At 42.2% G+C, this 27,176-nt stretch overlaps 1 protein-coding gene across 3 annotated transcripts in view; it reads left to right on the forward strand.

Moving 5' to 3' along the window:
- Nucleotides 1-27,176, forward strand: part of BBS4 (Bardet-Biedl syndrome 4) — a 93,556-nt gene that overhangs the window by 9,407 nt on the left and 56,973 nt on the right. For all 3 annotated transcript variants that reach the window (XM_025194913.1, XM_025194914.1, XM_025194912.1), the window contains exon 2: nt 2,594-2,645. In XM_025194913.1, the coding sequence (XP_025050698.1) occupies nt 2,594-2,645 (52 nt within the window). The remainder of the gene's footprint in view (nt 1-2,593; nt 2,646-27,176) is intronic.

Below are 27,176 nucleotides of genomic sequence, written 5' to 3' on the forward strand. Positions count from 1 at the left end.
TTTCCCTTGGTGATGCAATGGACAGCAGACTTCAGCAGCTGTTGTAGTCAAGCACTACTGATACCTTTTTGTGGGATGAACTGTTGAACACTTACTTAACTACCAAAGTTGTTGAACTCACTTGCCCTTTCTTCATCAGTTGAAGTTCTTGCCAAAAACAGCGCCTTCTGATTTGATTACAAGAGCTTTTTTCCTCGTCTTTATTTGTTTTCAGAAAACACTTTATTAACATTATGCCCTGTTCCCTGTGCTCCGTGCTGATTAAAAAAAATAACTTCTTCAGGGAAAAAGGATTTTGTCCCACAGCTATTTGTTGTGGCATAAACAGGGCTTCATAATGCAATTTAATGCAATGTAGTTACACTTTCGTGCATTGATGAATGAGTTGCCTGTTTAGCTATATATTTCTCATGTATCATTTACTGCAGGCAATAAAAGCTATGAAAAGCTCATAGAAAAGGAGGAAAAAATTAATGATGGCCAATCATTCACTTACAGTATTCATATGTATTTAATGGAGAATTTTTACTCTTTGCCTCAGACAAAAAAATAAAATATCCTGATGCCTTTATAACAATAATGTTTTGCTCTCCGCACAGATTAAACACACGGTAATTAAACACAAAGGTCCAAACAACTGCGTTGCTACAGGTAATAAATGCCATCATTCAGATTGGCTCTTGGGTCAGAAGGCTGGATCAGCTGCAAATCTCAACAGTTTGGTTGTGGCATAATAAAACACTTAAATTCTCTGCATCCCCAGTCACCAAATGGCCATGCTAATGTTTGGGTAACTTTACTGTCAAATGATGTGATTTTTATTTTCACCCACTCAGTCTATTTGGGTATATTTTTATTGAGGATGCTGTTAGCTGAAGAGACATCTCAAGAAATATAACTTGTCCTTGTTGTGTGATTTCATTTCTGAAAACTGACTGAAAAAAAGATAGGGTGACTTTGCACATTTGTGCATCAGTGATTCCTGATCAAATTGTCTCAGTTTACCAGTAAAGAGGTGTTTGGTTTTTTAATGCAAACTCCTCAAACTTACATAAGGTCAAACTGGATTCTTTCCTTTTTGGATATAATCACTAGCAATGAAGTTCTCTGTCAAATCCTGCTGTTAGTGACTCCACTCCAACCCCAAGAGCTTCAAGATGTGTCTTTATAAGGGCAACTTTATTGTCTTTAGTGGGATAGCAGAGACTGAATTTTTTTTTTTTTTTGGTAATGCTTGACAGGGAAGAAAATCCAGCACACTTGTAGTATTATCTCACAGGAGTGAAAAGCAAGACAGAAGGGCTGATCCTGAGTGCTTTCAGGAAGCAGGTCTCTTCAACTGGAACACATTGCCTTTTGCCAGTTTCCAGAGTAAAAACACCAAGGAGCATGCTTTTTGCGGCTATAAAGCTATGTAATAATGCTTTTCCTTTGTGAGTGCCTTCCTCAACTACCCAAGTGCTTGTCTTCCTTAACTGTCTAGAGAGACTGAGATCTAAGAGTACCAAAAAGATCTTATTTTGTTAAAATAGATCTTTCCTCTTGGCAGTCAGCAAGGCACATCCATTATATGTGAGGTCTGCTGCAGGCAGTACTTGTAGTTTTGCTTGAGATATCTGACATCCTTCAAATTAAACACTTGTGTGTGCAGGGTTTTGCCACAGTCAGAGCCAGCAGCCTGAACTAGATGGGCTTGCTCCACAGATTCCTAATACCTATTTTGTCTCTGTAAAAAGATCTCTTTGCTACCACTCAGCAGTTTAACAATGAGCTTTGCATCAAACGCAGTGTGGAAACAAGTTAGTTAAAGATGGCAGGGATGCTGAGAATTTTACTTTATCAGAAGGCAGATACAAACAGAAGAAGGATCACTTAATTCTTTCCTTTGGATCGTAGCAGAGTAATTACCGTAGATTTTGTTTCCTAATCAAGAAAAGGCAGTATGCTGGGATATGAGAATGAGAACAACCTTTTTAAGTGCTAGATGCTGCCTATGATCTTCAGATTATCCCGAAGAGCCTTTTGCAATCTGCTGTTAATCAAACATTTCTTAGAGCTGGCTAGTCTCATTAAAGGCCCAATCCAAACCCTTGCTCTTACGTGTAGTCCTCGTGATTTCGGTGGGACTACCCATAACTGAGGAAAACCTTTCATTCTCCTTACGTTGGAACCACTAAACACCCAGTGTTGTAATTAGATTTGTAAATCTTGTGGAGCAGACACTCCCAGTATGATTTTTAAAGAGCTTTTTATATGGCAAAATATTTCTGTGATCCAAATGCAGTTCTTATACTTCTGTTTTTTAATAAATACAGGTACACTAACAAAACTGTCTCTAGCTGACAGTGAAAGCAGCTGTACTTATAAAGAAAAGAGGATTTTCTCAGTCTATACAATTAGCAGAAATCAAAAGTTGGTTTCTGTTAGAAATAACTAGCATCTGATTGGATAATTTCTGTTTAGCAAGGACGCTGTTATTTTTGCTTCATCCTTTGAGATCCATTAGCTGTCCTCCTAGGATTTTTTTTAACCAGAGATTCCTTTGGGAATCTTGCCTGATGTATTTTGACTCTGTCCTTTTCTGTCATTTCAGGTTTCTTCATTTCCAGTGGCTAAAGAACCTCAGAAACCCCGTCCCAAAAAAGGTTTGTTTTAAGATTTGTTTACAAGGGACTTTCTTAGCTAAGATGACTTAAAAATTACTCTGTAATGTGTGCAGCAGTCTGATAGGTAAAAAGGGGTCATGCTGGAAACAGATGGGACTATTTAAATTGCAAGCCCTTTGGGTCCAGTTCTGTCTTTTTATTCGGCATTTGTACAGTGCCAACTACAACGGGTCCTGATCCTAGGCACTGTGGTAATACAAGTAATAAATAATAGTAACTTCATTTCATTCTTGTTCAACATCTGTTTGTAAAAGCATTTACTTACAGAGGTATTATTTCCTTATTGTACTATCCAGTCTGTTATAAACTTTGTAAAACTTTCTAAAAAAACACTTATTGTATTAGTAAGATACTTTCTGGACTGCTCATCTTTTTGTTTTTCATTTACCTTCCTTCTTGAATAAGGTGTGTGTTTATTGCAGATCCTATAAACTCTTAAATTCTTAAAATGTCTTGCTGTAAAAATGCTAGTGCAGGACCCCACAATCCTGGGTTTTCAATAGGTTTGTTTTTGTTTTGTTTTTTCTTTTTTTATGTGAAGTTTGGTTGGTTTGGAAGTAAAAAGATGTGTCTGAACAAAGACTTCCACAGCTAACCACTCCCTCTGATATATATTTGGGTTTTTATAAATATAAGCAAGGGCTTCCTTTGTCCTGCAAAGCCTTTCTTATTGCATTATGGAATGAGGGAAAAACCTCGCTTAACACTTAAATCCTAGACAGAAGTTGTAAAGCTGACAGCTCTAAAAAAAATAATTTTCTTTGCACATAGAGCAAATTGAATCAGGAAGTCATTGAAGTACAATTAATAGTGAAATCAACAATGCCATTAGCCACATCTTTAAAACAAGTTACTTCATATCTTACTTTAGTTCATTGATATTGGGGATGCATGTCAGAATGCACTCTGTCCCTCTCTTTGTGGCAAGTCCATGATATTTCCCATTATGGGAGACAGCCTTAATGATAACTTGTCGCAATACCTTTTCTGATGTTCACGTAAATAGGAGTTTATTTGACAACTGCGCACTGTGTCAAAACCTCTGGCTTCCAAAGGCAACGCTTTTTGTTCATCACACTGGAATTCTGCTACGGCTGAGTCCACGAATTCAGAGAAACTTTTTGTCTCTCCTGAATGGAGGCTGGACTGAAAGTATGCATGTATGACTGAAAGTGTGTATGGCTCCTAGTTCCATTGGCCAAATTTTAGCACTTCAGCAACAGCATACCTCAAGCATAAAGATCCTTCATGGATTTTCAGAACCCAGATCTAAAGTTGGCCTGTGCAGTGAGGTCAAGCTTCTCTGCAGTTTACTGACTCTCACCTGGAGTTGAGAGAGAGAATTACTGTGTCAGGTCTCTCACCAAGTAGTTCAGCCAAAAATCCCCTTTGCTCTGAAAGAGATTTCTTGGCAGTCAACTGTGACTATTTTCATCAAATGACTAACCTGTGACTTTGTGGAAAAACTCTTTCTTTTTAGTCATGTTTTTCTGGAAGGCTTTCTAGCCTGATCTCCGCCCCTTAATGTCTGCTCCACCCCTTCCTCCCCCCCCGCAGTGTTGTTCAGGTGTATTATGTCATATATACATTAATCACGTATGGTTGGAGGATCTTTGTCCTTTTGTCTTTTTCTAAAGCACCATTTCCCTGAACAGGACTATAAATATAGCAGTTGTAAAAAGCAAAGAATGAACCAGCATTTGGACACCTCTTCTTGCAGCTTGGAGATCTATTTTGCCATTCCTTTGGCAGTTATATGTAAATTTAAAAATCCAAAAGGAGAGATGTGGCCCTCAGCATACATAAAGCTGTGAAGGTGGGCTGTGGAAGAAGGTGGCTTGCTTCCATCAGTTTGGTTGCTAAACTGTTATTCAAGTGTCTGTCTTCTCCTTTGTGCATAATTTGATATGGGTGGTCAGGAAAGGACTAACTCTGGTAGTTAAGACTTTTTTGATGGGGCCACCATTATGACAGGTAGGATTTGTGTTATGGGCAAGCCTTTGACCAAGGCTAGGGATAGGCATTGCACATAAACCGGTTTAAGTGATCAGAAACTGGTTTAAACTTGTAACAGAACAGACATTCAGTGCACATAAACCAGTTTCAAAATGGCTGAAACTGGTTTGAGATAAACCTGGTTGAATGTGGTATCAGACTTAACTGATTTAACTCAAACCGGTTTGTGCAATGTCTGTCCCAGACCCCTTCGTGGTTTAACTTAAATCAGCATGAATGACATGTGCCCCTGAAGGCTGGCAGGGCATGGTGGCAGGGGCATGGCGGCGGTGAGGGTGTGGCAGTGGTGAGTGGGGAGCTTCTGCAGGCGGCCGTGGTGGCGACAGGCGGGGGGACGAGTGCCAACCAGTGATCAGGGAGCTCCCACAGGCAGCCACAGCGGCGATGAGAGCAGGGGCAGCCACTGGTCAGTGACCACCTGCAGATGCCACTGGCAGTGCCGAGGGGGGGGGTGGGTAGCAGCAACCACCTGCAGGCACCATCGGCAGCGTCAGCAGCGCTTCTGTCAGGGGGTGCACTGCCAATCTCAGGGGGTGCATGTGCACCTGCATGCACCCCATACGCATCACCAATGTAAACCAGAGTCCCCCAGCCTCCGGGCATGCTCTGTGGGCTGTGCTCTGTGCTCCAGTGGAGCAGGGCTGGCCCCGCCCCTCTGCTCTCCAGCTGGAGAAGGGACAGGCAGGGGTGTGGGTTTGGCCAGAGAAGTTTAATTCCCCCCTCCCTGTCCCACTGGCAGGAACCTGAGCTGAGTCTGCTGGGTGCTCCCCCCTCGCTGTTGCAGTGGCAGGCCAGTGTGGCCCCTGAGGTAGAGGGGGCAGGGAGGGGGGTTATTCTCCCCTCTACCCCCACTACCCCTGGGGGACCACACCCAGGTCAGCCTGCCCTGACCCCTGCCGCTGCTGTGGTCCGTAGCAGTTTCCCCGCAATGCACTGTGGCTCCCCCTTCCCCCTCCACCAGGAAGGGGGTCGCAGTTTGGGAAACCGTGATAGGCTGCTGCCTCCGTCATGGTCGTTTTCCCCTCACCGCTTCAGTGGCTAGGTGGGGCAGGCCACATGCCACCAGCAGCACCCCTTGGGGGGCACAGAGAATGGGGTTATTCCCCCCTCTGGCCCTGGGGCACCGTAGCAGGGTCTGCCTAGCCTGGTTGCTGCCGCCGCTCAGTCTCTGCTCAGGGCAAGTGGCAGGATAAGCCCTCTCCTGCCCCCCTCCCTGTGGCATCTGGTGGAGGGGGCTTTTTCCACCACTTGCCCCGAGCACAGAGTGAGCAGCGGCAGTCAAGGCAGTGAGGGGCGGGGTGGGCAGACCTGGCTGCAGTTTCCCAGGGGCAGTGGGGGTAGAAGGGAGAATAACCCCCCCCTCCCTGCCCCCTCTGCCTCCAGGACCACACTGGCCCACCGCTGCAGCAGCGAGGGGGGAGCGCCCAGCAGACCCGGCTCAGGTCCCTGCCAGTGGGACGCTGAGTGGGGAATTAAACCTCTCTCTGGCCAGTTAGGTCTGGGCTGGCCACGGCTCCCCAGCCCAGCTTCCCTGCAGCCAAGGGTGCAGTCTCATGCCCCCCGGCTCCTGGCCTGAGCAACTTCAGGCATGTACCCACAGTGCCTCAGTTCAGAGGGAATGTCTGCGCTGTGACAAACTGGTTCAACCTGGACAGGTTAGACTAACCTACAAAGGTTGAATCAATTCATGCTCTGGCTTTTTGAATGTCTGGCCCTAGCCGAAATGCCTATGTAGTAAATCTTTTAGGAAAACGTTTGGGAAACATTTCCAAAATCTTGAATATCCTGCATGCTAACACTATGAACATCTTCTTGCAGTATTTAAAGGGTAGTACTCTGTTCCAAATGGAGATGTCATCTGTTTGGCCCTCAAGCCGCAAGACCTCTCAGCCTTCAGTTGGCATTTAAAGAGAACTTGGAGTTCTTTAATAATTAAGTGATTCTGATATTGCTTAGCATAAATTCAAATTAAGGAATAACATGGAGCAGCCATTCTAGAAGTGTGTGTGACACTAGGCAGTGAATCAGTTTTGCATTTCCAGTGCAGTCTTGGACAGCAGGTATGTTACTGTCAGGCCACTCCTGCAATATCATGCGCACTTGGGAGCACCTTGCTGTCAGGTAGTGATGGAGAAATGAGAGGGAATTAACTTGTATTGCTCCTCTCTGATTGGAAGACTGGGTAAGTGGAAGTGTGAGGGAACACTTGAGCTACGTATGTGTGTGGCTTGGCAAAGGGACAGCTCAAGGGAAATACAAATATTCTGCTCTAGTTATTTATAGGCCTGAACCTCTGCTGTATAGCAGTATAGCTCTATTGCTTTCATCAGTTAACTTAAAATGGTCCCTGTTTTGAAAGGAGAATTGGGCCTGTGAGACTTTTTTTTGTAAATCAAAATAATATCCCTTGATCTAGAATTGGTACCTGGCATGCCTCATGGGTTTTTGGTGAAAAGCTTTGAATACTTGGTGCTTTGCCAGATCCTGTTTGGCCTGCATTGCTTTTAGTGTAGCGAGCAAAAGCTGATTTCGTCTGCCTGCTTACTATACTAATCTCTTGAAAAGGAGGGCAAGAGCAAGATTTGTATTAGGAAATGGTATAACAGTGGTGGGTGGGTGGGTGTGTGTGTGTGTGTGTGTGTGTGCATGAGAGGGCGAGGGGGTTAGTGTGGGGAGGGAGGGGAGGGAGCCAGGCTTCTGTGGACTTCTGTGCAAGGGAAGAGAGTGTAGTTGGGAAGGAAGAGCTGTGTTCCTTTCCAGCAGTTCATTCTAGTACTTCACCAGAGTCTCAGGATGAAGAGAGCCTGCTGTAACGAAGCAGCCTGTTCTAGTTCAGCCAAGACATAATGAACTAAATTAAGAGACTAGAGAGATCTGCATAAACTTTTATATATGAAAGAGTGTATTTAAACTTGTTCTGAATGAACCCTGTCCAAGTACCCAAGCATCACAGGTCAATTTTACCTTGGAAAAGTTTCCATTTCATTTCTATTTTATTTTCAAATAACATAAGTTATTCCATTATTTGACAAGAGAGGTTAATCTGCAGAGTTTATCTCATAAAGACCTATTTGTATTTGTGCAGGATAGAAGACAGCTTTTAAATTGCCTTTCATGAAAGTATGGGTTCTATTTGTTAATCGTAACTGAAAGGGCAAAATACAGATTTAAAAGCTAGCTATAGGCAGTTATTTAAACATAAGGGAAACTGCTTCCACCAAGTCTGAAGCTGACGCATGTAATGCTTCAGGAGTACTATTACTAGACAACTATAGAAAAACTGATTTCACATTGGTGTCGTAGTGCCTTCCTCACTTTGCTTGTAGAGTTGGGGAGTCAGCTTCTTTCTCTGCAAGCTTGTCCTGGACAGAAACACAGAACCAGTGTCTCCCAAGCTGCTTTCAGGACTCTTTAAAAAGGTTTACCATGGGCTGAAAGGCATAATTTTAGTTCAGATTATCTGCATGTCAGGGCTAACCTGTCACATGGCTGTTTGGTTGTTAGATGCTGGAAGGCTAAGATTAAATGGTGTATTTTTCACAGTCCTGTTCAATCCAAAATCTCAGTGAATGTGAATGTGTAAATGGTCTGGGGCAGATTGGGGGGAAAGGGATGCAGCAACCTTGTTTCAAATCTCTAAAATCTAGCTCTCTAAATTGTGAAGGGATTGGTGGGAGGTGAACCCTTTGGAGCCCCTGGTTGTATGTTCAGTGCCCACCATTATTCAGGAACTGACACGTTAGTAGCTAAAACCATTCATTATTTTGTCCTTTACCCCCAGTGGGGAGAACTGCTCTGAAAATCAATTCCCTTTGTTGCCACATCAAGATCTATAGCTCTCCTTGTGTTGATATTCTTTTTCCCCAAGCAATTGGTGGCACAATAAAGGGAGTCCTGCTTCTTGAAGCGGTATGGAGTTAATATCAGCCTGCTGAGACAGGATTTTAATCTCCCAACTGCATTTTACATTAATCAGATATTTTCTGAAATGCTTTACTGGTTTTGAATTGAAATAGACTAACTCCCATCTTCCCACTTTCCTTTCCCTAAGCTCTCCAATCGAATCATTTTACAGTAATTGATAGTACCATATTGGAGAAGGCTCTTTTTTCCCAGTGTACATTGCTGATTTTACGGAACATAACTCCAATTTATTTCCTTTTATCATGGAAAAAATTATTTACAAAAGGAAGTCTTGGGTTCTCCTGTTAGTCCAGTCATGGTTGATTAGGTTTTTGGAATTACTTTAAATATATTGTGTTTCATGCACCAATTTTAGACTCAGTCCTTTGCTCAGGTACAACTGTGGCCTTCCTATAAGAGGGTAAAAGAGCTTTAAATTGGATCCCAATTATTTTTTTTAAATATAGGAGATATAGCAAAGCATAACAGAGTTGCTTTCTCTTTACAGTATCTATACAGCGAAAATTGAGGATGCAGTTCTGTTGGACTATGAAGAAGTAGATTGCTAGGGAGGCACCCTGCTTTTTCTTTGCTTATCTAAAGGACTCATGTAGTTTATTTTCTAAGTGTCAGTCTTCCAGTGTGAATTATAAGGGCCTGCTGAGTATGAAAGATAAGTGTTCTCTGAATCCCTAGCCTTTCTTAAATCATATGCAAGCATTCTTTAGTGATTAGAGCAGGGGTGTCTTCTCCTAAATTGGGATCTGATTCACTATGGTCTTAAGCAACTCACTTCACCTCTTTTTCTCATTTTCCCAAACTCTGAGTGGATTTAATATTTAGTTACCAAACATGTATGTTGTGAGACTTCGTAAATGCTACTAGAGTGTTTGAGACCTTGGCTAGAGGATTCTGTAAAAGCACTGACTGTTATCATCTCACACTGATTTCTGTACTGTCACTTTTAAAGGAGTAATGGCCAGTGCTGCAGGATAAGTGAGAGTTGGATATGTGCAACAGCATAGGGAAGTTTCGATCCAATACAATGCAGTAAAAACTATCTAACCAGGGATTTTTAACATGTTTGTCACAACAGGGAATTGGTGTACAGGACCCTCTCAACCTCCTTCTTTCATAAAGTTTAAAATCAATAAAAAATTCAGCACTCAAAAGTGTTTAAAGAGGTATAACTAATTTAATCTTTTACTGTCAGGGGAATTGGTAACTTAAATTTTTGCATGGCGTCCTTAAATAACACTACAGTATAGTGAAACTTCATGTGTAGAGTACCAGAAACTTCATGTTATGAGGCCATTTGAGCAAAATATATGAGCATCATCATGAAGTTAACTTTAAATAGTTCTGCTGAATTAGAGCCTAAATACTAGTTATGTGCCTTGGATATTATCAATAGTTTTACTTTAAAATAAATTAAGTGCCTGGATGTTTCAGGACCTGTGAGTTATCTACCTTGTATTCTTTAGGCAACTTCTGGCAGCATAGTATTTAATTTACCATGGCATCTAGTCAAAACATCACATAGCTCCAAGGTGGGATTTTGAACCTCTGGGACTGAAGGCAAGAGTTTTTGTGGGTGATATTTTTTTATTAGATCATCTGCATGGTTGGGATAGATTTAGACAATCTTTCAGGTATCTCAGTACCCTTCTTCAGATCTCTGATGTTTATTTTATCTTTAATATACTCTCCATTGCTGAGACAAATTTAGTTACTTCACTTAGATTAAAACAATTGATTAAACACGTTTATCAAAGATATACGCATGAGGATCCACTATCCTGTGTGCAAATAACAATATGCTACAACATGAGCTGGCTATTGCAGAAAAGTGGAATAATAGGAATGGAAGAAGCCTGTGGTGTAAAACTGTGTTTTAAAAGTGTAGGTGTAATCTGTATACCAAGAGTTATTCTAGCTATCCCAATGTGTGGCTTAAAATTGTCAGTTACTCAGCACAGATTTGATTCACACACCATTGACCTCTATATACTGTTCCCACAGCTAATGCCAACGTGACAGATTACAGTTTTCTTTCTAGAGTTGGATTTTGAAATTTTCCTAAGCAATTTGCATTGCTCTTGTCCAGATAAATTTGGTTGGTATTTAGTATGCAGTAATATTAATAGTCTCCCTCTTTTATATTTATATAGACATGGTGCTTGTTTTTGAAGGGGAGAAAACAGTTAATGATTTAAAATATGTTATTATTAAAAGCCATATCTCTTGATCTGTCAAACACTAATACAAGTCCTGCTTCATCTGGTATTGATTTTTCATATGGGCTTTCGGAGATAAAACTCAAAATCCGCATTTTGTCTCATGACTAGTGGTTAATAAAGCAACTTCAGATTATACAAAAATTGACAAATAATGAGTAGTGATCTCCCCTTGGACATGCCTGACTCCATCTTCAGGCAGATGAAGTGATGGGAAGCATTCCTGTTCCAGGAAATATTCAGACTGTTCAATCCATTAGAATAGCGCTAACTTTTTAGCATTCTGCTGAGTTGATTTTGTGCGCTGTAGAGATGGTCATTTCTGAACTCCTAATATTTTCAAATCAGTATAAATCCATTCCTTCAGCCAACTTCAAAGCTCTCTTTGAAACTGTGAAAGTGAAACTGCCTGAGAAATCCAGATAAAAACAAACACTCAGAATTAAATTGATTAATGCTTTTAAGTGTGCCGAATAGAGAAGATCTTAAAAGAATGTAAAAAAGAAACACCAAGGCAATTCTCATAATAATAATTTTTTTTGGTTAGAGTGAAGTAAGTTTTTTGGCCCATCTTAACCTAATAAGACTGAAGGAGAAATTAAAAAAAATATATATAGGTTACTTGGGTAACTTACTTACTTCACTATAGAATACATTCTAACCTTCATATCACGCATGCACATTATCATGCACGCTTTGACTCAGTATCTGATGTGGATATTGTTGAATAAAGAGGATTTTTAATTTAAGTTGCCATTTTAAAGTGAAATATTTATCGAGACTGTTTTCACTGAATTTTCCTTTTTACAGAAAATCTGTAGATTTTTTTTGTAGATGTAATTGCCTGCCCATGTTATGATTGCAGCCTAAGTCTCTCAAACATTAAGGAGTGTCAAAGTTAAGACTGAACATGCCAATACAGTTCTACCCCCTTGTGTGCATTCATTTAAATCTCTATATGATCAAGTATGTCAAATAATATAGTAAAATTATTTGTAGTATCCTAGTGATTTCAGCATAGGACCGAAAAATCAGGCAGTTCTAAATTTTAATCCTGATGTTTGCCGTTTGGCATGTCACTTAACTACACGGGCTCAGTTTCCATGCCTTTAAAAAAAAAAAAAAAAAAAAAAAAAAAGGTCTTCATCAACATCTTAGGTGTGTTGTGAAGCTTTAATAGATGATGACTGAGAAGCATCATAGAAGTGCTACTTAGTATTATTATTAGGGAATGCAACCTCAAATAACATGTTATCAAAGAGTATGTTATCAGAGGATGATTTCCTGACTTCTGAGTTCTTAGGCATGGAGCTTTAATGTTCCGCGCAAACCTAAAGTTTTGACTTGTGATTTAATTTTGTGGGTTTTCTGAAACGGGAATGAGAAAAGTTAGAGGAGAGGTTGAAACGACTTGTTTGGCTGTGATCAGGGATATACACCATTTTGCTGGAGTGGCCTTCCCCTTTCCTACAATACTGTCCTTTCTGTTCCTGCAGTTTCCTGCCTCATTCACCACCTGCACCTTCAACTTCTGCAACAGCTGGGGCACGGATCTTGCAGACAACAGCATCATTCACTGCACAATCTCATTTCATCCCCCTGAGCATCATTGAGTGCATACAATGAGGCAGCAGTTCTTTTGGAAATACTAGTAGTAGTATGTGATCATGTATTTGAAGACTGTTTCTTAATGCTCATGAACAAGATGGGAAATATTCAGCTGGCCTGGACAATTTCAGCCTGAATGACTAAAGTTTGGAAAATGTATATGCAGTTCAAGGGAAGTGATTCTTCCCCTCTATGCAGCACTGGTGAGGCCGCATCAGGAGTACTGTGTCCAGTTTTAAGCCCCCCACTACAGAAAGGATGTAGACAAGTTGGATAGAGTCCAGCAGAGGGCAACAAATGGATCAGGGGCTGGGGACATGTCTTATGAGGAGAGGCTGAAGTAACTGAGCTCATTTAGTCTGAAGAAGAGAAAACAGAGGGGATTTAGTAGCAGCCTTCAATTACCTGAAGAGTGATTCTAAAGGGGATGGAGCTGGACTGTTCTCAGTGATAGTAGATAACAGAACAAGCAGCAATGGTCTCAAGTTGCACCAAGGGAAGTTTAGGTTAGATATGAGGAAATCTTTTCTCATCAGGAGGGTAATAAAACACTGGAACAGGTTACCCAGAGAGGTTATAGATCTCCATCCTTGGAAGTTTTTAAGACCCGGGTAAACAAAGCCTTGGCTGGGATGATCTAGTTGGGGTTGGTCCTGCTTTGAGCAGGGGTTTGGACCAGATGACCTCCTGAGGTCCCTTCCAACCCTCATTTTCTATTAATCTAATTATGCTTTTTAATAGGAAGTGTTAGACCACCCTCTAAATTATAAACTTTGGTGCTAGAGCTGAATACAATACCTTTATGATATTTACTAAAGCAGTTATAATTCCTTGGGATTTATTTCATTTCTAGCAGAACATTTCAGAGGGAGTCACTTTTGAATCAGCACATTTTGTCACTTTTTTTTTAAATAGGATAAGAAATTTATTTTTTCCTAACTTAGAAATGGCTTAAAGGTTATAGTTCTAACTTCCACACCGAAATACCGCTTTCTGTTTACAGTATCTATTCAATGTTGTAGGCATTTTCTTTTAAGAGGGGCAGTTTTCCCCGGCATACATTGTAGCATTTATATGGTAGTCCCTTTTTAATGCTAAGGACCAAAGCTGCTTTTCTAAGCCTTCAATCTGATTCCTGCACAGTTTTTCAGCCAACCCCACTAATACACAAAGATTCACTTTTAAAAGTGTCTCAGTGGAAAATGGGAGAGAGACTGCCAGCTTTGAGTAGACAAAACCTCTGCCTTTTTGCTGGTGTGGTCCTATGTCCATTTTAAACTACTCTTCAGGCTACAATTCATAGCTAATGAGTTCTGGAATCAAAACTGCAAGAATAATCCTGAATAATCCCTACCTGCAGGAATTAATTTTGTTGTTCAGTTCTAGAGTTTATTCCCCAAAAAGTTGTTCCATCTTCTCCCATTGTCTACATCAAAAATGCTACACTTCCTTCACTCCTGTAATCCATGTCTTATTGGATGTGGCACCTAGGAGTGTCTCAAGCGCCCCTTTTCCACTTCCATCTTGGATCTCCCTTTTCCTGCATTTCACCCTTTCTACATTGTTGAAGCCACTCTTGCCTGCATGCTTGACATCTACTATCTTCTTTCTTTAGCACTGACCTCTCTACTGCTTGCAACACTGTCAGTCATACCCTCCTGCTTGATACATTGTTCTTTCTTGGCTTCTCTTCTTTTGCTTGTTCTTCTGCTTTAAGTCTCTGTCTTGAGTGGGGCCTGCTTTCTTCTTGCTCTCTCCATATGACATGTGTAGAGCTGTTCTATGCTATATGCTGATTTGGACCATCAGATCCATTACCAGCCATCTTCAACTACCACATTTATGCCAGCAACTCAAAAATCTGCATGCCCACTCCTTTTCTGTCTCCAGTCAGTCTTGCTTCTCATCTCTTTTTCTGACATCTTGTGATTGCTTCCCCAATAACTTAATGTGCCAAAACTGAACTCAGAATTCTTCCCTGTCCCTTTCCTTAGCAGCATAGATAGCACAACCTCTTCCTTGTCACTGAAGCCATGACCCTGGAAGCACTTTTTAATCCCCCCTTATTTAACCCTCATTTCCCAATTATCCATATTCTGGAATTTTTGCTTCAGAACCTTACTAAGATCTGACATTTCTTTTCTAGTCAAACAGCAAAAGTCTCATCCAATGTGCATTAAACCTATGCGAGTTACCACAGTAGAGCTGACCTCTGACCTCTCCAACACCCATTTTTTTGCCTTTCCAACTCATACAAAACACAATTGCTCAGTGTTCTGGGCATATTACCCCACTCTTAAACTATCTCCAGTAGCTTCTCTTTCTTCTGCCTTGCATCGTGCCCCATCTTCTTGTCATTGTCTGATGTGTCTGGTGTAACTTTTCCCTTCCTTACTAACCTGACCTTGTCTCCTTACATCTGTCCTTTCCCTCCACTTGGCCCTATTGATGCATTTATCCCACTGCCACCTCTGTAATCTTGTATACTGCACACAGAAAACTCTTTGAGAGCTAATGCTCAAGGCTGCTTCTCCTCTGACCAAGTACCACTTAAGGACCCATTTCTGCTGGGCAGTTTATACGAAATTAGTCTGTTGTTAACTGAGGGTAGTGAGGAGCAGCTTATCCAAGTAAAAATACAGAAGCAGTGGCTGATGCATGTTTCAACCAGCTTCTGTCCACTCTGCATACATGTTCCATCTCCTTCCCCTTTATCTGATTGTTTTATCTTTGAGATACTAATCTCTTTGGAACAAGGCCTGTGTCATTTTATGCATTTAAAAACATCTAGCACATTTTGAGTGCTACTAAAATCTAAACAAAATAAGAGAAAGTATAAGGTTATATTTTGCATTGTCAGGTTTCATGTGTTGATATGTGGTTACATCAAATATGTAATGATTCTGCATTTATATTTTCAATGACATAATAATATCCTAGATGACTCACTACCTTCTCTCTCTGCTGCCTTTGTCCAATTTAGGAACAGCACCGACTAAAGGGAGTACCACCCACATCTTGGCTATCAAAATGGCAAGTGTGAGGCAAGATCTAAGGATAGAGTGCTTTAAATAAGATGAAGAGAAATTTTCAAGGCTGTGACTAAGATTCAGATATAACCCTCAAGAGTATTTAGAATTATCATGCTATAGATGACTTTTCTCACTCTAGATTAACCTGAAATATTTAAAAAAAAAGTTTTCCCCATGGTGAATATATACCATATTCTCTCTGTCCAATCTCCCTCATTTGGCTGGGTTGGTCATTTACATACTCTGGCTATTGCATTGAGAGCTACTGAGATGAGATGGATACACAGAGACCAGTAGTAATCTATGGTTGGAAACTTGGGAGATATCTTGAGAAGAAAAATTTGGATGAGAGGTGGAGCCACAAGCCAGTTGCTAAATGCAATTTTTTTACAGCTATCTGGAAACCCTGTATGAAGGGGCAGTTACACCTATATAGAAATAATTTCTAAAATATTAATACGTATGCATTTGTAGTTCAATTTCACCCAGGTGTTTTTCCCTGATAGGACTTAGAAATAGTATTTTCAGTATGAAAAACAGGTTAGTGTGCATGTATTCATACAGACATGTCACCACCATCTGTTGAACAGTATCAAAAGTCTTCAGCTATGTCTTACAGACCCTGTCATGTTAATAGCTAATGAAGATTCTCCAAGAGCCCAGGTGGTTCAGTCACTGCTGAGTTCTGTCATTGTGAAATTCCAAATGCCCGCAGCTGTAAAGACCTAGATGACCCCAAGTTTGTCGTTCATATGAAGATTCTGCCTTTTCACTTTTAAAGGGTATAGCCTGAGCCGTATGGCTTGTGAAACTTTCTTTATAAAATAATTGATGAATATGTTTGTGAGTTTCAAATAAAAATATTTTTTGTTTGGAATAAATCAGAGTTGTGACCATCTCAGATAAGACCTTATTAAACATTGGGCTAATAACTTTTTAAGATTACGCAAATAGAAAATTTTCGTGGTTTTCCTTTTTTCCGTTTGTGGAGCTTGTTGAAAATAGGCTTTTATAGTAACACAGAGCCCTTGGGTTTAACTTTTTGCTTATTTTCCACTAGGGGGAGGTGTAGAGTCAGGAATGTTTGCTTTTTGTTTCAAACAACTGAAAAATAGAAACAGCATCCATACAGGTTTCTCCGTGTATAGTAAAGCTATTTATACATGATAGTAAGATCACAGCTATGAATTATGGCTTCCTTGCCAGCATCAGAATTGTATATGATGAGTTTTATTAACCCCAGCTGACTGTAAATAACTAAAAACCATGCAGGTTTATTGCTTGATTTAAAGCCGTTCCTGCAGCAATTTGCAAAAGGAAAGGAAGGGGGAAGGGGACTGGGTTTGATACAGCTTTGGGAGAAGAGAGGTATAAAAAGATCTCTCCTTGTTTTCATAGTATATGTACATACATGCACATATACTATGTGCCGGATATACAATTTTCTATATAGTGGTTTTATATTTTGCAGTATTTGTCTGTCACAATTAACACATTTTTTTTAATTGTACCTTTGGTTAGGATATTTTCAAACCCTGAGGAAAGAGTTTGTGTATATCATAGGCAATGTTTTTGTAATGATATTTCTTTTAAAGCTGCAATGTACTACTTGTATTTTTGCCGTCAGCCTTTGAGCGGATGCCATATCTCATTTTGAATCTGTCTGCCTACTTGCCCACCTACGGGTTTCCAGAACGCTCCACTATTATCAAAGCAGCATATTGTTTTGAATTCTGGACATCTCAATATTAGGGTTCACAAATGCCTTTTATCCAAATGCAATTCCCCCAGGTATGTAAGGAGTTCATTGTAGTGTTATAGCTATTATATTTTGTTTAAAAAAGCCTTATTCCTTTGCAATGCAATTTTTTTTATGAAGGCCCGGTATCATTATTACTCTTCCTGTTTAAAAAAAAATGCATTTTAATTCACTGCATTGACAACTTCTAAAACTGAGGCAAATAGGAGAAGTGGGCAGACATTTTCATTCCTCTAAACCTCTGTCAGATTTAAATAAACATGGCAGTGAAAGAAACGGACTTGAATCTGGAGTGTTAGCCCAGCCCTGGCCAGCTGTCAGCCATTCCCGAACTTTATCACACCCCTTAGGAACAGGAAAGTTCCATTTTCTTTCCTTGATAGACTAAGAAATAACCAGGAATCCAGGTTTTCCACTTCCCACAGAAAAACAGAGAAAACCACGGATTTCCCCCTTTACTGGAGGAAAATGTGTATTTTTCATTTTAACAGAGAAACGCATGGATTTTGCAGTTTTGCAAAGAGTTCCCTGCAGTCTGGCAGAGCTCCAGCCTGCAAGGGGCTGGGAGGGAGCAGGAGGAGGGCGGTCAGGCAGGGGGCACCATGTGCATGTATAGGCACATGGACACCAAGCAACCTGGAGAGCAGCTGGGATGGAGGGAGGTGGAGGGAGATTGAGGCCCCCATAGGGAGGGAAGGAGTTTGGTGGGGCTGGGGATGCTGCCCAGCTGGGCGGTGCTTGGGGCCTGGGGCCACAATGCGTGGCTTCAGGGCCCCAGTGGAGAGCGGGACATGGCCATAGGCGGTTTGTCTGGGGCGGGGAGGGGGTTGGCTCCCCACCACTCTATGCACTCTTGGACCCATGCCCCCCAGATGTGTGCAGGGCAGGGGTGGGCTCACACTGCACATTGCAGGCTTGGGCTCCCTGTTGCTCTCCCCCAAGGGCAGTGTGGGGGCGGAGACATGAGGTTGTGCCCCTCATTGCTGACACGCATGTAGGGGACATGTTGCCAGGGCAGTTCAGAGCTTGCAGCATCAAGGAGATCCCTGTGTGGCCCCGCTGTGCCCTGTAGTGCCAGGTTGCACCCGCTGGGCTGCAAAGGTCCCGGGGGGAGGGCAGCAGGGCAGGAGCCTGAACCCGCAGCAGGCAGCCCACCCTGCACCTGCCACGTGCACAGATCTGGGAGTGCATAGAGTGAAAAGGAGCCGCTCCCTCCACCCTGTCTGAGCCTCCAGCAGGCAAGCAGCAGGTAAGGGGGAGCCTGACTCTATGCTCTGCTCTGCTGTAGCAGCCCCCACCTGCTGCCAGGGACAGGGGGCTGTGGACTCAGGTCCCTGGCCCTGTAGCCCTGGCAGCTGGAGGTCCTCTCTGGCAGGGCTAGGGGTGGGCAGGGGGCTGCGGGTGGGGGCAAGGGGCACCAGCAGGGCTGGGGGTGTCTGTGGGGGAGTGAGGGGCATGAGCAGGGCCAGGGGGCTGGGAGAGTGAGGGACACCAGCAGGGCTGGAGAGGCTGTGGTGGGGAGTGAGGGACCTTTCATTTTAATCATGGATTTGGGGATTTTTGTCAGGTAAATTTACAATTTTTTTATCGGAGAATTTGCGATTTTTGTCTTCAGGGAAAACCAGGATCTCTGGAAATAACAAAGCACTGCAGGATACTGGTGCACCTCTTGAATTTGAGAAAGCTTACAGAACAGAACGCAACACTACTTGTTCCAGGATACTCTTTATTTCCTGGTCAGTTCTGATGAAGAGAAGCTTGCTGCTTTGTAACGGGCTGATATAATTCAGGCACAGGATTTGGACATCCCTTTTTATTACTGACATGTACCATGTCAGTATTGCAAGTCATGCTAGTTCAGGGGTGGGCAATTATTTTGGGCAGAGGGCTGCTTACTGAGTTTTGGCAAGCCATCAAGGGCCATATGACAGGCAGCCCAGGGCAGATAAATATTAATTTTCTAAAATTTTTAGGGGCCCCGTGGGCTGGATAGAATGGCCTGACGGGCCGCATCCGGCCCCTGGGCTGCATTTTCCCCACCCCTGTGCTAGTTGCACTTTCTTGTTTAGTCTCAGCATAGAAGCTAAGACCTGAATTAGGCTGTGATGGCCAGAGGTGGACTAAGATTTTTTGGGGCCCTGTGTAAGAAAAGGATTAGGGAGCCCCTCCGCCCTGCAGGAAGGGGAGGGACCTCTTTCCATGTTCTACTGGTGCTGTGGAGGTAAGCAACCCAGTTCTCACTCACTGGTGAGTTACGGTGAGCAATATAAAGTAAATAAGAGGATTTATTTGCCTAGTTATTTGCATGTTGTTTGGTATCTAATATACAAATAAGTAGGCAAATAAGTATTCTTATTATTTGCTTTATATTGCTTACCCTAACTGGCATGTGAGTGAATGAGAACTGGATCAAAACTGAAGAATACTTGTGGTATACCTGACAACACTGAACCCAGATGTCCAAGGGGAAACCTAAGCATCCAGGAGAGCCTTATTTAGCAGGGACCCCTGGGCCTGAGCCCTGATGGCTGGTGCATTAATCCACCTATGGTGGTACCTGAACTGTGGTCCCATCCCTAAGCTCACTTATTCAGACCAACTCTATTAGCTCAGATGAAGGTATAACACGTACATTTTCTAAAAAGGATTTCCTGTGTAATCAGTTCTCTAATTAAAAGAAAAATACTGGCAGGGAGCTGAGGGAGAGAAAAACAGCTCTTCATTGAGGCATTTGCTCATTAATTTTGTGAAGCACTTGGATACCATGGTGACAGGTGCTGCATAAAAGCGTGGGAGGCCTCTCATGCAAAGGTGAGTTTGGATTCTTGTTCATTTTGCTAAAAGTGGGAGTAATTGTAACCTTTGCAGTAAAGTCAGGACCAGTTGATCACAGACTGAACTCTCCTTTCACTATTAATGTTCCCTGCAGAACTAGTACGAGGATAAACTCCTCTGTGGCTAAAATGAGGCTTAGGAGTTGAGTCAGGCCAGAGCATTTCACCAGGACTAGGTTACAGCGTACTAAGGGTATGTCTGTGACATGGCAGTAGCATGTCTCGGCCAGGATGTTCCTGAGCTTGCTCCAGACCTGAAAATACACTGCTGAGCCTGCTCCAGGGTGGTCCCTCTGTGGGCCACTCTCAAAATGTTGGTCTTCTGGGATATTTCTAGGTTTGGGGCATGGGAGAAGGATCAGATGAGTGGGGCATGCTCAGAAATATCCCAGCCAGGACACGCTGCTGCTGCTACAATGTAGACCAGTGATTCTCAATCAGGGTGCCTTGAGATCCTTTCAGGGGTGCCACACAACATTAACACTACCAGGTGTGCAAACATAATTCACGAGATAAACTCAGATAGTTTAAATCGGAATCCATAGTGACAAAAATGTTCTGACCTATTGTGGTCTGTCTGAGTTGTTTGCAACAGAAGTGCTCATTTCCCAAGTAAAAAAAAAAAGAAAATTAAGAGCTGGCATTTTCTGAGACATGCCTTGATTTTAATGACATCCTTTAGTCTAATTGGGGGTGCCTTGTGTCTAACAAGATTGAGAACCACTGGTGTAGACATACCCTGAAAGTTCAAAGGGACTATATGGACATTGTTGTGGCTCAGTGGTGATGTGATTTGGTTTCTCAGTATAACCTCCATGGACTTCTGATCATATAACAATGTCACCACTGTGAATTTTCCTATACAGCAGTGGCTGACAGCCTCTCAGAGCTCTTGTTCAAGTTGGGCTGGTGTTCGGACCCACCATCTCTGTCTCTATTTCTCTCCCCCACCCCATAACTGCAGTCCTAGCACAACTCCCTGCTGCCTAACCATGGTTTGGGTGGGGGCAAAGACCTTCCCTTCCTTGTCCCAGTACCAGAACACCACCCAGCTTTCCAGTCTGCAAACCAAATCCAACCCTCATTTTGCCAAACCCTGCCATACACCATCATGAGTTTGTTGTAAAGTCAACAGACAGCTAATATTTTAAAGTAATAATAATAATAATAATAATGATAAGTAATAATAATATCTGAAAAAGGAACTCTCTTGACTTTCAAGGTACCAGCATTTCTTCTAGATTGGGCCAGAGGTTTCCTTGGTGTTATTACATTAACTTCAAACAAAGTAACACTAGGGACAGGTTTGACCCATTGTGCCAATTTCTTTTTAATTTTGAATACACTTTAAAGTCCAAATACCTACCAGAACTTTAAAAAGACTTTTCAGTTAGACCTCAGCAAAGAATAGCTAAACAGCTGACTTAATTTCCATATTCAGTATGTCTTACCCTCTTTCACCTGATTGATCTTTTTTCAATTAATTTTTCTTTTGCTCAAAATTCATGTTCATCTGCCAACTTGCAAACTGGATTTTTTTTTTAGCACAGCTGGGTTTGTGAAAGGTATCTGATGTGATTGCCAAGTTTCACTCAAATACAGCAGTGCAAGTAGTAAATAGTACTGTTCTGAGAGCTTTAATTTCAAGGCAGAATTGTTTGCACATGCTTTCAAATGAGGGAATTCAAATTTTAATAGGTTTTAATTCAGAATTTCTTCTGGCTATTGATCTAGTTTTATTGCTATGCACAACTGGATTAACATCTCTGAGAAACTCAAATATATCCCATGCTTGATAGTGGCTAGGTAGCAAAGCTAACTGTGGCTGCTGCTCATAAGTAAACCATGGTACTTGTTTATTGTTACCTTATCCGATTTCCCGCGTGTATATCTCCATGTCTGGTGTCTTCATGTATGCAGAGATCATAAATCATTTGGAGTGTGACAATATTTGTATTGTGTGTGCAATGCCCAGGACAGTGGGCCCTCATCAGGACCTTTAGATTCTACTGCAGTTCAAATAATAAATATAATCCTCATTTGCAAGTTTAGATGTTTTTCTTCTGTTGTTGCTCTATTACAGGGCACATGTTATGGGATTTTATGGTGTTGGTACATTCTCTGTGTGTTGATTCTCTCATCTTTACCCCCCTTCTCATATCTGCTGCCTTTTCTTACCCTTATTAGTCTCTTCCCACTCTCGCCTCAATGCACTAAATCTTGGGTTTCAAAGTTGAGCTTGGGGGGAAGGGAAATGAAGTGAGGCTTTATGTCTCAAAGAGGTAGATGTGGTAGAAGTGTTCAGCACATTGTAATGGGTCCTTGGCTCAGTCTCACCTGGTTCAGTTCTGCATCCAGGGAGGCCAACAGCTACAAGCTGCTGACAGGGAGCATCTGGTTGTTCTCTTCCCCAAGAGGGCCATTTGGCCATTAACAGTACTAAGGTCCTCCACTTTGGCTGGCACGCCTGCATGGTGGAAGACATCCACTGGCAGGTGAAAGGCTACATACTCATTGTAATAATACAGTCAACTTGGAGTCTTGTGTACCGTGAACACAGCTAGAGTTCCTTTGACTCCTGGTGTCCTCCCTGAGAGACTGGCTCCTGCTCTAGTAGTCATTCACCCCGATACTTTATTCACTGTATCTGGAGCCTGGGAGTATATTTCTCCTTAATGCTCCAGTGACTTCAAAAACCTGTAATTAAATTTGAAGAGAGTTGTTTAATAGCATGTATATAAATATGCTGTAATTACAAAATATGGAGAAGCAAGCACAAATAATTAAATTTCATGTCGAGGTTTTCATAAAAGATAAGAATCCTAAATTTCAGTCCTTTGAGAAAATCTATAGTGGGGAAGCAAAATAAAAAGTGATGGCAATGTGGCAAAGACATGGTCCTGGAGATCATGCACTGATTCTGTCAGTTCTTTCCACTACAATGAGTTTCTTAAAGGGGCACTGTCAGAAAAGAAAAATCACATAGGTGACAATGGGCTCTGCAATTAATCACTGGTCACCAGGAAAGCAGTGGGGCTGGATGCAGGCCCCTTTGATTCTATTAGACCACTCCAGAGGAACTGGCACTTATATTGACTGTGGTATTTAAACATCATATATTGATGCCTAACCCCCTGTCTGAATCACAGAATGATGCTAGGCTATTGTAATCCCCAAAAAGCCCAGAAGATAATTATGAAAGTAGAAGGCCAACAGAGATGTAAAAATTTTGGCCAAAGTAATTGTGCCTTCTCTGGACGGGTCTTGGCTAAACTGATTAACAGACAACTGATTTTGTCCGTGGCTGGAATTATGTAGATGGCATAAAGACCTTGATAAATGTGTGTTACTCAGCCTGGCAAGGTTCTAACCCTGTTCAATAGCCTCTCTCAGTGTGGAAAAGGCCTTTTGATTGAGTCAAGTGGGAGTATGTGTTTCAGACACTAATTAGGATGGGATTCCAAATATACTATATGCCATGTAGAAGTCCCCAGTGTAGTACTATAATAAATGGTTCCTGATCTTCTTCATGCTAACTCATTAGAGGGCTGAGACACGATGCCCTCTTTCATCTCTGCTCCTTTGACCTCTCACTGCAGCCCCCAGTGGGTCGGACCCAGTCAGACCCCATTCTTCAGGCCTTTACAGTAGATGTGGCACATAAAAGCCTGGATGTGTGGAAATGTCTTTATCATTCTTTCCAGCCCAGCTTGCTCTGTTTCCAGTGTTTTTTAATCATGTCAGTATGGAAATAAAGTCTAATCATAGCACCAATCTTCCTTGCAGCAGGCTTTTGGGGAAAAAAAGAAATAACACCTGTTCTTTGTCCTTTCTTCATGATTAGGGCCTTTTTACCTTCCTCTTGTACCTGCAAGTCCTCTCTCTTTTCTTCAGAAAATGCACAATGATGTCTTGCACTAAAGTAGTCTTCCTTAACTGGCTAGAAGCATGAATATAATCAAGATGGGGGGTTTTTTGTTTTTGTCTATCTTGCTATGGTGCTCTGTATCACAGCTTACAGAGATAAAATTATGTCATCCACTTGGAAAGGCGAACTGGAATGATCTGCTTTTTTTGGCCCAGAGGAGATGGAATACTTGGTCACATTAATTCATTGCTTTCTGGGAGGAGTATAGAGCCTTCACAATAATCCTTTATCTTTTCCTGTCATTGGCTCATTGGTTCACTTAACTTCAGGTCACACCAGCCTCCTTTAGCTTATGATGTATTCCTTTTCTCCAGAATGTTTCTGCTTTTCTTTCTCTTTGGGCATGTCTACATGTGCATTTAAGTGCGCCTAAATGTAATACACGTTAGCTTAATGCATATTAAGCAGGTTTAGGCAGGCATCTACACATGCAGGCATTAAAGTGCATTAATGCTGTGTGTGGACTTACTTGGGAATAAAGTTAGTCCCAAATCAGTCCACACACAGCGCTGATGTGCTTTAACACATCTACATGTGAATAGTTAAAACACATTAATGCACACCTGCATTTGCAGGTATCAAATTTAGGCACAGTTAGCCCAAAATCACCATTTTTAAAGCACATTAAGGGTGCTCACATGTAGACGTGTGCCCTAATGTGCCTGAAATTTAAGCTAATGCGCCTTAAAGCATCTTGTGAAGATGCACCCTTTGTATCCCCTGAGGCTTCCTCACTAGGGCTTATCTAACAACATGCAGTACCTCATTTCTTTTTTGAATATAGCTGGTTGATTTCCATTTTCTTTCTTTACTGGTAGCATCAGTGGGTCTCTCCTGTATTCCTCTGTATAGTTCCCCACTTCATATCCATTCAGGCCATTTCATTTCTAAAATATGGCAAAAAGACATCAGTTTATAAAGATACTCTATTTAGTAATGACTATCAAGGTAATAATATGATCAATACAATATTTTTCTTTCCTGGATCCAGCCTACTTGTTCCTAACTTGTTCCATATTTTTGCCAGGGATGTGCTTATTGTGGATGATGTGGATTCATAGATTCATAGATTTCATAGTCATCAGGGCTGGAAGGGACCTCGGAAGATCATCGAGTCCAGCCCCCCGCCCAAAGGGCAGGAAGTCAGCTGGGGTCATAGGATCCCAGCAAGATAAGCATCCAGTTTCATCTTGAAGGTGTTCAATGTAGGCGCTTGAACCACCTCCGGCGGCAGGCTGTTCCAGACCTGGGGGGCTCGGACAGTAAAGAAATTCTTCCTTATGTCCAGCCTGAAACGATCTTGAAGTAGTTTGTGACCATTCGACCTCGTCATCCCTTGGGGCGCTCTGGTGAACAAACGTTCCCCCAGATGCTGGTGGTCACCCCTGATAAACTTGTAGGTGGCCATCAGATCACCCCTGAGCCTGCGCTTTTTCAAGCTAAAGAGCCCCAGGGCTCTCAGCCTGTCATCGTAGGGTCTGCTTCCCTGACCTCTGATCATGCGCGTGGCTCTTCTCTGGACTCTCTCAAGCTTCTCCACATCCTTTTTGAATTGTGGAGCCCAAAACTGGACACAGTACTCCAGCTGCAGCCTCACTAAGGCCGAGTACAGGGGGAGAATGACGTCCCGGGATTTGCTTGAGAAGCATCTATGGATGCAAGCCAGCGTTTTGGTCGCTTTACTAGCCGCCGCATCGCATTGCAGGCTCATGTTCATCTTGTGGTCAAAGATGACCCCCAAGTCTCTTTCTTCCATAGTGCTAGCCAACATAGCTGGGCTATGATGCTCGCCAGCTCCTTGAGTACCCTGGGGTGAAGATTGTCAGGGCCCAGTGTCCACATCATTAATGAAGATGTTGAACAGTATGGGTCCAAGGACAGAGCCTTGGGGGACCCCACTGGTCACAGGACACCACGATGAGTGACTTCCATCAATTACTACCCTCTGGGTCCGACCCCGGAGCCAATTTTCCAGCCAGTGGATCGTGGAGGACCCAAGGCGACAATTGGCCAGTTTCTCCAAGAGGCGATCATGGGACACCAGATGGAAGGCTTTTTTGAAGTCAAGATATATGACATCAATCTATTCTCCCTTGTCCAGGTGATAGGTCACCTGGTCGTAGAAGGAAATGAGATTGGTCAAGCAAGACCTACCCGCAACAAACCCGTGCTGGCTATCCCTTAAGATGTTGGTGTCGGCCAGTCTATTAAGGATGGCCTCTTTAATAAACTTTTCTAAGATCTTCCCCAGGATAGAAGTCAGGCTGATGGGCCTATAGTTAGCCGGATCCACTTTCCTCCCTTTCTTGAAGATAGGCACCACATTGGCCTTCTTCCAGTCTTCGGGCACTACACCAGAGTGCCAAAGAGTGGATGTGCTTATATGTGCATAATGCCTCCTCCACTATCACACTCCAAAAGATCTAATTTCTTTGTGTGTTAAATCAAGAAGTTTTGCTTTCACTCATTAAGGAATCTACAGCTTGTACTGGTGAGTTCATATGAATTTCAGTGGAATTTGACTATTTAACAGTTTGACTATTCTCTCCATTCCAGGAGTTTTTCCATTTTCCAGGGCACTAAAAGCTCTTCTTATATCTGGCCTGAATCTTCCACCCAGTAGTGTAAGTACATGTAGGTGACCAGGGCACCAGCCCTATGCATCCACTCAAAAGAGATACAAAAAACAGTAGTTCCCACGGGCACCCAGGGCACAGAACCTGCTTCCATTTCTTGGCAAGTCTGAGACGCTTCATTTTGAAGTATATTACTGTGATTCCGTACTCTAACTAACACAGTCCTGGCAAAGTATGTTGTAATTCTTACTATGGTTGAAATGATGATCACAATTAGGTTACTTTATAGTGAGTGGGATTTAGGATTGTTCATAGTGGCCTTTGTGACTCTCAGTTTCTAAATTTACAATTAATGTCACGCTGCTCTACGAAAAGGGAGCTTTACCAGACCCCTACACCCTGGTTACCTTCTGCAAAGAAGTTGTGTTCAATCTGTATACATGGACCATTTAACCCAAGAGAATCACAAAATAACAGCTTTGGTCCTGCTTGACCTCCTGATGAAGCCAGCATTTTCAACTAATCAATAAAGATTTAAGCAACAACCTTAACATTATCATTGTAATGACATCACTGCAAAAGGAAAACTGCAATATCTTAAATTAATCTGGAACCAT

This window comes from Alligator sinensis, unplaced genomic scaffold, assembly GCF_000455745.1.
Source record: "Alligator sinensis unplaced genomic scaffold, ASM45574v1 scaffold1992_1, whole genome shotgun sequence".
Lineage (NCBI taxonomy): Eukaryota > Metazoa > Chordata > Crocodylia > Alligatoridae > Alligator > Alligator sinensis.